The 10,838-nt window shown below is 45.1% G+C and overlaps 1 protein-coding gene across 1 annotated transcript in view; it reads left to right on the top strand.

Moving 5' to 3' along the window:
* Positions 1–9,358, top strand: part of LOC143807269 (fibrinogen-like protein 1) — a 42,110-nt gene extending 32,752 nt beyond the window's left edge. Inside the window, exons 6-7 of the mRNA XM_077288666.1 lie at positions 8,663–8,848; positions 8,956–9,358. Of these exons, the coding sequence (XP_077144781.1) occupies positions 8,663–8,848; positions 8,956–9,257 (488 nt within the window). The 3' untranslated portion in view covers positions 9,258–9,358. The remainder of the gene's footprint in view (positions 1–8,662; positions 8,849–8,955) is intronic.
* Positions 9,359–10,838: the final 1,480 nt, after the last annotated feature.

Raw genomic sequence — 10,838 nt, forward strand, 5'->3', positions numbered from 1 at the left:
ATCTCGGCAGGGGGCGGGGGCGCGACCCTGGGAAGCTTGCCCTGTCAGCGCCTGGTACTGATCGCACCACCTGGAGATCCTGCTGTCCCCCATCCGGGGGTGGTACCATGGGGGTATATTTAAGGTAGCACATGTCGGCTGTGAGGTGCTCCTGATCCTTTCCCGTGATGGATTCGCCAGAAGGAGCACCGCAGCTGGTCAGACAGCAGCAGCAGGAGTTGGAAGAGCCTCAAGTGAGCTCCCAGCGGCGATCTAGTGGCAGTAGTCGCGCTGGTGGAGCTAAAGCAGCTCAGAAATCAACCAAGTCCTCAGGCCGTAAGGAACCTCCGGCTAAGAAGGACCCCCCGATCACGGTACCATTCGCTGCAGGGATGGGTAAGTGAGCTACGTGAAAGTACGCTTTCTGATTGCTGTCCCTCCTTGTATTCCCTCTCTACTTATTAGGGGAGAAAATGTGCTTCCAAGTCCAAGCATAGGGAGTGTGCCATGTGTACGGAGCCACTTCCGGATGGACATAAAAAGAAGCTGTGCAGATCCTGCATACAGCGTTTAATTGAGGAGGAGGCCCCTGACCTTACGTCTACTCCTAGGGACATGGTTAAACAGGAGGTCAGAGATTCCATGAGGTCCAGGTCTCACAAGACAGTTTCCAAAAAAAGGAAATTTCATCCTCAGCCTCAGATGTGGATTCAGAGACAGGTGGTGTGAGCTCGGATTCTCTTCCATCATCTTCATCTTCAGAGGACATAGAATCTAGCCGAGCCTGTCTGTCACTAGATAGGATTAATCACCTAGTCAAGGCCGTCAACAACACTATGGGGATTGAAGAAACCCAGTCAGAATGTTCCATCCAGGACATAATGTTCAAGGGCATAGATCGCAAATCCCGAAGGGTTTTTCCTGTGGTAGATAAAATTAAGTCGCTGATTACAAAAGAATGGAAGAAACCCGAAAGGAAGGGGTCACTTCCACCAGCATTCAAAAGGAGGTATCCTTTCGAGGAGGAGGCTTCATCCTCTTGGGACAAGGTCCCGAAATTGGATGCAGCAGTGGCCAAAGCGTGCAAAAAAACTTCTCTCCCATTTGAGGATTTAGGAAACCTAAAGGACCCGCTTGATAGGAAAGCTGATGTGTTCCTTAAAGGAGCTTGGGAGACATCAGCGGGATCCCTGAGGCCAGCAATTGCGGCCACTTGCACAGCCCGGTCATTGATGGTGTGGCTGGGCCACCTGGAAGACCAACTCAATGATAAGGTTCCTAGAAATGAAATCCTATCTTCTATGTCCATAATTCAAGATGTAACCTTTCGGATGCGTCAGCAGATTCTGTTAGGCTGGCTGCAAGGTCCTCAGCCTTATCCAACGCAGCCCGTAGAGCACTTTGGATAAAATGTTGGCCAGGAGACTTACAGGCCAGATCAAAGTTATGTGGCATCCCCTGTGAAGGGGTTCATTTGTTTGGACCGGTGCTAGATGAGCTACTAGAAAAGGCGGGTGACAGTAAAAAACGGTTCCCTCTTTTGAGAAAACCCTTTTATAGGCGAGATTACAACAGAGGATGGTCTTATCGCCGAAGATCTGACAGAGATTCAAATAGAGAATCGACCAGATATAACTCCAACAGAAGAAGAGGTAGAGGATATATGTTAAACTCCTCTCGGGACTCTAAAAAACCTCAATGACTGGCGGTCCAGGTGGGCGGAAGGCTTTTAGCCTTCTACCCGGCCTGGTTAAAGATCACCAATAGTTCGTGGATTCTCAGTATCATTAAAGAGGGTTCCATCATATCCCTCAGGACAAATTTAAATTAACTCCCATCCGTTCTTCTCCTGCAGAACAATTGGCACTGGAGTCAGAAGTCCAGGATCTCCAACAAAAGAGGGTTCTGATTAGAGTACCCACGGAAGATCGAGGTAAGGGGTTTTATTCCCCTTTATTCCTGATAAAAAAAACCTGATGGGTCATATCGTACCATCATCAATCTAAAAGGCCTGAATGAATTCTTGCTGATCCCATCCTTTAAAATGGAATCTGTGAAAACGGCAATAAAACTTCTCTTTCACAATTGCTTCATGGTTGTCTTAGATCTGAAAGACGCCTATTATCATGCCCCAATACATGTAAATCATCAGCGTTTTCTCAGGGTGGCGGTTTCACTTGCCGGCACGGTAGAGCACTTTCAATATCAGGCACTCCCTTTTGGTGTTGCAGTTGCACCCAGTGTTTTCACTAAGATCATGGTAGAGGTTATGGCACACATTCACAAAGAAAACATACTAATAATTCCCTACCTAGATGATTTATTGATTGTGGAACGTTCAGAGTCACATTGTAAAGACCAGTTGGGGAAGGTGATAGCAGCATTACATAACTTAGGATGGGTTATTCATCTCAAGAAGTCGCGTCTGCAGCCCTTAAAATCACAGGAGTTTTTAGGTCTTATCATAGATTCGGGTCAGCAGGAATGTCGCCTGCCGGACTCAAGTGGACAGTATTCATCGGCTGGCCACCAGAACGATTAGTAATCCCGTAGTCTCCTTAAGAGGAGCGATGTCACTTTTGGGTTCTCTTACTTCTTGTATTCCGGCGGTGCTCTGGGCACAGTTTCACTCCAGATCTCTGCAGTGGGATGTTCTATATAATTTTCGTCGACTGGGGGCTAATCTCGATAGTAAATTTTCACTTTCTGTTGAGACCACTAATTCACTAATTTGGTGGACGCACATACCAAATCTTCATAGAGGGGTACCCTGGACAAATCAGATAACACGAGTGATAACAACTGATGCTAGCCCCATGGGTTGGGGGGCACACTGGGAGAGTAATTGGATCCAGGGTCTGTGGTCCCAGTCTGAACGAAACTCATCCTCCAATCTAAAAGAATTGTTAGCAGTAGAACGCGCGTTAAATGGGTTCCTTATACACCTACAAGGTAGACATGTCAGACTATTCTCTGACAACCAGGTGACCGTTGCCTATATTAACCATCAAGGAGGTACGCGGTCTGGTTCGTTAATGGACGTTGCGAATCATATTTTTTAGATGGCCGAAAATCACCTACTTTCCCTTACGGCTCTTCATATATGGCCGATTATTTAAGCCGCAACGAACTCAAACAAGGGGACTGGTCTCTAAAACCGGTGTCTTCAATCAGATCGTGCATTTGTGGGGATGTCCAGAAATAGATCTCTTTGCCAGTCGAGGAAACTGAAAAATACATCAATTCTGTTCCCTAAATCCAAGGGACAACCCGTATGCAGTTGACGCTCTCCTAATCTCCTGGAACTTCAGTCTCGCCTATGCCTTTCCCCCTCTAAACCTAATTCCTATAGTTCTGAGGAAAATACGGGAAGACAGGGCCCGAGTGATCCTAATAGCCCCGTTCTGGCCCAGAAGGTCGTGGTTCCCATGGCTGAGGAACATGTCCATTTCCCAGCCATGGATCCTCCCAGAAATACCAGACCTCCTCTCCCAGGGTCCAATCCTGCATCCACGAGTAGCCAACTTACATCTAACAGCGTGGAATTTGAGAGGTCACTACTAAAGGGGAAAGGATTTTCTCAAAATCTTATAAATACACTTCTTAAGAGTAGAAAAACCTCCACGACAAACATTTATGTCAGGGTTTGGAGAAAGTTCCTATCGAGTTCAGGAGAGCAGATTGATCAAAAGCCTTGTATCACTCAAATTTTACAATTTTTACAAAGGAGCCTAGAGATGGGCTTAGCCACCAACACCCTCAGAGTTCAGGTGTCAGCTCTGGGGGCGCTATATAATTCTAACTTAGCCAGTAATCACTGGATATCTAGGTTCTTCAAGGCGGTGACCAGATCCAGACCGGTTATTAAACAGAATATAGTTCCATGGGACCTAAATCTTGTGCTCTCAGCTCTAACACAAGCCCCGTTCGAGCCTATTGATACTGTCCCAATTAAAATCCTGTCGGTTAAGACGGCCCTCTTAGTTGCCCTCACGTCCGCAAGAAGAGTTAGTGATCTGCAAGCATTGTCTAGGCAACCTCCATATATGCAGTTTAGGGAAGATAGAGTTGTTATGAAACCTGACCCCCTTTATCTTCCAGAAGTTGCTTCAAAATTTCATAGATCACAAGAGGTGGTCCTACCTTCGTTTTGTTCTAATCCCTCTAATGATAAGGAGCATAGATTTCATTGTTTGGATGTACGAAGGTGTCTTCTCAAATATTTTTCAGTTACAGACACCTGGAAAAAAGATAACTCCTTATTTATATCCTACCAGGGAGTTAGGAGAGGGCTTAGGGTATCAAAAAATACACTAGCCAGATGGATCAGGGAGGCGATATCTCTCGCTTATACCGCAGGTGGCGTGGAAATTCCAGAAGGTATAAAGGCTCACTCCACTCGTGCGGTAGCCACATCCTGGGCAGAGAGAGCAGAGGTGTCGATTGAAGACATTTGTAAGGTGGCCACATGGTCTTCTCCATCTACCTTTCTTAGACACTATAAATTAGATCTAGGTGGCTCCTCCGACCTCACGTTTGGGAGAAGGGTGCTGGAGGCAGTGGTCCCTCCCTAGTCACTTTTCACTTCTCTGAAAGTCTCTCATTGTGCTATCATGGAGACTGAATAAATACGTAAGCTACTTACTGGTAGCGGTGTTTTTTCAGGAGCCCATGACAGCACCCTTATATTCCCTACCTGCTTTGCTTATTGGGGTCGACACTTCCTTTAGTTAATTCCTAAGTTTATTCACTGGGTGAATTGTACCATGTTTTAAAATGGTTTATGTGCTACTAACCTAGAAGGTCCTTTCGTACTCTGTAAACCAATTGACGGGGGAGTGAGGTGCCACCCTTTTATGTCTGAGGTTTCCTGTCCCTGAAGGGCGGATCCCCTCTCTCGTTGTGCTGTCATGGGCTCCTGAAAAAACACCGCTACCAGTAAGCAGCTTTACGTATTTCCTTTGGGAAATTTTATACAACTACCTTATCAGCTGTTATCGTCCATTATCCCCTTATCCCCCAAGGGTGGTTTGCACGTTAATGACCAGGCCAATTTTCACAATTCTGACTACTATCCCTTTATGAGGTTATAACTCTGGAACGCTTCAACGGATCCTGATGATTCTCATGCTGTTTCTCGTGACATATTGTACTTCATGACAGTGGTAAAATTTCTTTGATATTACCTGCATTTATTTGTGAAAAAAAGGAAAATTTGGCGAAAATTTTGAAAATTTTGCAATTTTCCAACTTTGAATTTTTATGCCCTTAAATCAGACATATATCACACAAAATACTTAATAAGTAACATTTCCTACATGTCTACTTTACGTCAGCACAATTTTGGAACCAACATTTTTTTTTCTTAGGGAGTTATAAGGGTTAAAAGTTGACCAGCAATTTCTCATTTTTACACCATTTTTTTTTTTTTAGGGAACCACATCACATATGAAGTCACCTTTGAGGAGTCTATATGATAGAAAATACCCAAGTGTGACACCATTCTAAAAACCGCACCCCTCAAGGTGCTCAAAATCATATTCAAGAAGTTTATTAACCCTTCAGGTGTTTCACATGAATTTTTGGAATGTTTTAAAAAAAAAATGAACATTTAACTTTTTCACAAAAAATTTACTTCAGCTCCAATTTGTTTTATCTTCCCAAGGGTAACAGGACAAATTGCACAACAACATTTGGGGTTCAATTTCTCATGGGGTATCAGCATACTCAGATGTGGGGGTAAACCACTGTTTGGGCGCATGGCAGAGCTCAGAAGGGAAGGAGCATCATTTGACTTTCCAATGCAAAATTGACTGGAATTGAGATGTGACGCCATATCTCGTTTAAAGAGCCCCTGATGTGCCTAAACATTGAATCCCCCCACAAGTGATACCATTTTGGAAAGAAGACCCCCTAAGGAACTTATCTAGATGTGTTGTGAGAACTTTGAACCTCCAAGTGTTTCACTACAGTTTATAACGCAGAGCCGTCAAAATAAAAATTATTTTTGTTTTTGCACAAAAAATCTATTTAGCCCCCAGTTTTGTATTTTCCCAAGGGTAACAGGAGAAATTGGACCCCAAAAGTTGTTGTCCAATTTGTCCGGAGTACGCTGATATCCGATATGTGGGGGGAACCACCATTTGGGTGCATAGCAGAGCTCGGAAGGGAAGGAGCGCCGTTTGGAATGCAGACGTAGATGGATTGGTCTGCAGGCGTCACGTTGCATTTGCAGAGCCCCTGATGTACCTTAGGCCTCTTTCACATTTCCGTCGGTATGGGCCCGTCGCAATGCGTTGGGCTGACGTACCGACGGATGTTGTGAATTCTCTGCACGACATGGGCAGCGGATGGACGCATCCGCTGCCCATTCTGCAGTCCGGGGAGGAGGGGCAGAGTTTCGGCCGCGCATGGCGGACCCGTCACGTTACATTGAACTTTTTTGTGACAACGGTCCGCCAATTACCGACGCATCCAGTACATGATGTATGGAACGTGTGTCCATACGTCGTGATGCGTCGGTAATACAAGTCTATGTGCAAAAAACGCATCCTGCGGGCAACTTTGCAGGGTGCGTTTTTTGCACAGAACGACGCATTGCAACGTCTTCAAAAAGACGGGAGTGTGATAGTAGCCTAAACAGTAGAAACCCCCCACAAGTGACCCCATATTGGAAGCTAGACCCCCCAAGGAACTTATCAAGATGTGGTGTGAGAGCTTTGAACCCACAAGTGTTTCACTGCAGTTTATAACGCAGAGCCATGAAAATAAAAAATCTTTTTTTTTTCCACAAAAATTATTTTTTATCCCCCAGTTTTGTATTTTCCCAAGGGTAACAGGAGAAATTGGACCCCAAAAGTTGTCGCACGGGAGAGCTCGGAAGGGAAGGAGCACTGTTTTACTTTTTCAACGCAGAATTGGCTGGAATTGAGATCGAACGCCATGTCACATTTGGAGAGCCCCAGATGTGCATAAACAGTGGAAACCCCCCAATTCTAACAAACCCTAACCACACCCCTAACCCTAATCCCAACCCTAATCCCAACCGTAAATGTAATCCAAACCCTAACTTTAGCCCCAACCCAAAAATGGAAATGAATAAATTTTTTTAATTTTATTATTTTTCCCTAACTAAGGGGGTGATTAAGGGGGGTTTGATTTACTTTTATAGCAGGTTTTTTAGAGGATTTTTATGATTGGCAGCTGTCACACACTGAAAGACGCTTTTTATTGCAAAAAAACAGTTTTTGCGTCTCCACATTTTTGAGAGCTCTAATTTTTCCATATTTTGGTCCACAGTCATGTGAGGTCTTGTTTTTTTCGGGACGAGTTGACATTTTTATTGGTAACATTTTCGGGCATGTGACTTTTTTTAATCGCTTTTTATTCAGATTTTCTTGAGGCAGAATGACCTAAAGCCAGCAATTCATGAATTTCTTTTGGGGAGACGTTTATACCATTCCACGTTTGGTAAAATTGATAAAGCAGTTTTATTCTTCGGGTCAGTACGATTACAGCGACCTCATTTATATCATTTTTTATGTTTTGGCGCTTTTATACGCTAAAAATTATTTTATAGAAAAATTTAATTATTTTTGCATCGCTTTATTCTGATGACTATAACTTTTTTATTTTTTTGCTGATGATGCTGTGTGGCAGCTCTTTTTTGCGGGACAAGATGATGTTTTCAGCGGTACCATGGTTATTTATATCTGTCTTTTTGATCGTGTGTTATTCCACTTTTTGTTTGGCGGTAATGATAATAAAGCTTTGTTTTTGTGTTTTTTTGCCTCGTTTTTTTTTTTGTTACGGTGTTCACTGAAGGGGTTAACTAGTGGGACAGTTTTATAGGTCGGGTCGTTACGGACGTGATACTAAATAGGTGTACTTTTATTGTTTTTTTTATTATTATTATTTAGATAAATGTATTTATTCGAACAATATTTTTTTTTTCTTTCCTTAGGAATTTTTTTTTTTTACTTTATAAGATTGCCTCATGGGGGGACATCACTATATATTATCAGATTGCTGATCTGACACTGCAGTGCACTGTGTCAGATCAACGATCTGACAGGCACTGCAGGGAGGCTTGCTGGCGCCTGCTCTGAGCAGGCGCTTGCAAGCCACCTCCCTGCAGGACCCGGAAGGAGCCTGAAGGCAATTTTGGATCCGGGGCCTGCAGGGAGGAGGAGGTAGGAGACCCTCGGAGCAACACGATCACATTGCGTTGCTCCGAAGGTCTCAGGGAAGCATGCAGGGAGCCCCCTCCCTGCGCGATGCTTCCCTATGCCGCCGGGAATGCTGTGATCATGTCTGATTGCAGTGTTCTGGGGTTTAATGTGCTGGGAGCTTTCCGTGACTGCTCCTGGCATATAGTGCCGGATGTCAGCTGTAATAATCAGCTGACACCCGGCGGCGATCGGCCGCGCTCCCCCCGTGAGGACAACCGATCGACTATGACATACTATCCCGTCACTGGGAATTAAGTCCCAGGTCACCTCGACGGGATAGTACGTCATATGGGATTAAGGGGTTAAACACAAGTGTTTTGTGGACAAATCCATCTTTGTCTAAACTTTATCTTTCTTGGTTATACTGTTGGTGTAAAAATTTCTCTTTTTGATGTGGGTCCCTCTGGACAGATGTCTACCCCCGTTCTATAATTTATTTTTTCTTTATAAAGGTGAGCATTGGCTTGGACTCGAGCACATTTATACCCTGACCCACCAGACACAAAGACCCTCCAAACTGCTCATCAGCCTGGGGGATTTTGATGGGAATGAAGCCTATGCAGAATACAGATCCTTTAGTATTGGAAAGTCTAACAAATTCTATAAATTGTCTGCAGCAAATTATTCGGGTACAGCTGGTGAGTGGATTCAAAATCAATTTCTGAAAAAAAGTCAAAACTAAATGTTATACAGTAAAAAATTGTCGAAGAAAGACCCAGAATATTTTCTATATCTTCCATTGTAGGAGATGGTTTTCTTGGATCTCCAAACATTGCCGGAAGCAACCAGCATGGTAGCTATTTCAGTACTTGGGATAATTACCACGACAAGTGTCACCCAGTATGTGGTGCTAGTGATGTCAAGTATAAGAGCTGCAGTGACCAGTACGAAGCAGGCTGGTGGTTTAACGCCTGTGGATCGGCAAATCTGAATGGCGTTTGGCACGCGGCACCAAGACATCGATACCGGAGCACTTCTGTGTCGTGGCCATCATGGAAGTTTGCAGAGTCCTTGAAAACTAGTAAAATGTTTCTGATTCACAATTAGAGAAATTCTATTGTACTGTTTGGAATGATTTGTGGCATTAATTTCTTTTTATACTGTAAATCTGTCTTTAAATCAATATAAAATAAATTATAGTAATAGTATGTGTTATAGTAATTATAGTATGTCTGACTGAGTGATAATTGGTTTAGTTTTTGTTTTGAACTTCGGGAATATATTCGCTGGCCATACACAAACCTACCAACCCCCCTTTAACAGTTACCAATAAAAGGGGGCTGCAAACAATAGGTTCTAGGTAGCAAAATTGAAAATTCATTAGTTGTAGTTGACCAGGTTGATAAGTGTCTACACTGACAAGTGGATTGAGCAGGTTCTGTATGAGCATCAATAATAAAAATCATAAAGTTCATTTTATTGCATGCAAAAACAATGCATTTTGGGACTGGTCTGGTTCCTTCTTTAGGTACAAAGTATGAAGAAATAAAATTACTTTTAAAGTACGAAGTTTATTACGTCATCTCAGCAATCAAAAAGGCCTCATAAATTTAAAATCATTCAGAGATCCTGCTTTTTTTCGTGTGCATGATCTGCTCGTCATTTCCGTTGATGGCTGATCTTTTTCCATCATACATGACGGCACCACGAGAGAGGAGATCCACCCATCAAGGACAGGAAACCTTCAAGATAAAAGGGGCGGCTCCTCTCTCCACATCAGTTGGTTTCCTGTCCTTGACGGGGAACCCTCAAGATGGAAGACGTCTGATGAAGACAGAAGAGGATGCCGCGGCCTGGGTCAGGTGGATTTGGGCAGGCGCTGGTCTGCTGCACCTGTCGCCAGGTACCCGTAGTCGCCTCGGGGGTCGATGTATACCATGCCCCCCCTGAGCGAATCATGGCCACAGCCCGCGAGGCGAACGCCCCGGTGAAGATTCTCCATGGGGGCCGCAGGTGCGCTCTCCCCCCTGTCGAGTTAAAAAATCCTGCCGTCCATGGGGGTCACCTTTTGGTGCCCCCCCTGTTGACCAAAGGTGGCCATGCAGCCCGTGAGGCACAATGGTGCCCGGGCCAGGTAAGCTCCTCGGAGGTATAGTGGTCCCTCCCTGTCGAGCGTGGAGAGCAGGTCTTCCCCCTTCCTCCTCCCTGGCAGTACCTGATGTTAAATGGAGGTGAGTGCGGCAAGCATGGAGCGGTGTCCGGAGCATTAAGGGGACATCTGGCGTTGGAGGTGAGTGCGGGTGCTGCCTCCTGGAGCCGTGGTCTGGAATTCCCGGCGCTGTGATCCCCTTTTCAGCCGGCGTCGGGTGCCAGAAATGGTGGGTACGCGCATGCGCACGATACCCGGCCGCAGCACTCGGAACTTTTCTCAGGGGCTAAGGGACAGGGGGACCGAAAAAGGCGGTGCACACCGGAAGTGATGCGCGCCTGGAGCACAATTCGGCAGCGTGCACCGGAAGTAAGTCTGGGTGTGCGCGCAGGCAGTCCTTGGATTCAGATGGCAGGATCAACCAGGTGGTATAGTTGATTAAGGAGCGCGCACCGGAAGTAAGGTCCGGGTGCGCACTCAGGGCCTGACGGCAGGATCAACCAGGTATATATCGTGGATCTAATAAGCTCGCACCGGAT

This window comes from Ranitomeya variabilis, chromosome 1 (genome assembly GCF_051348905.1).
Source record: "Ranitomeya variabilis isolate aRanVar5 chromosome 1, aRanVar5.hap1, whole genome shotgun sequence".
NCBI lineage: Eukaryota > Metazoa > Chordata > Amphibia > Anura > Dendrobatidae > Ranitomeya > Ranitomeya variabilis.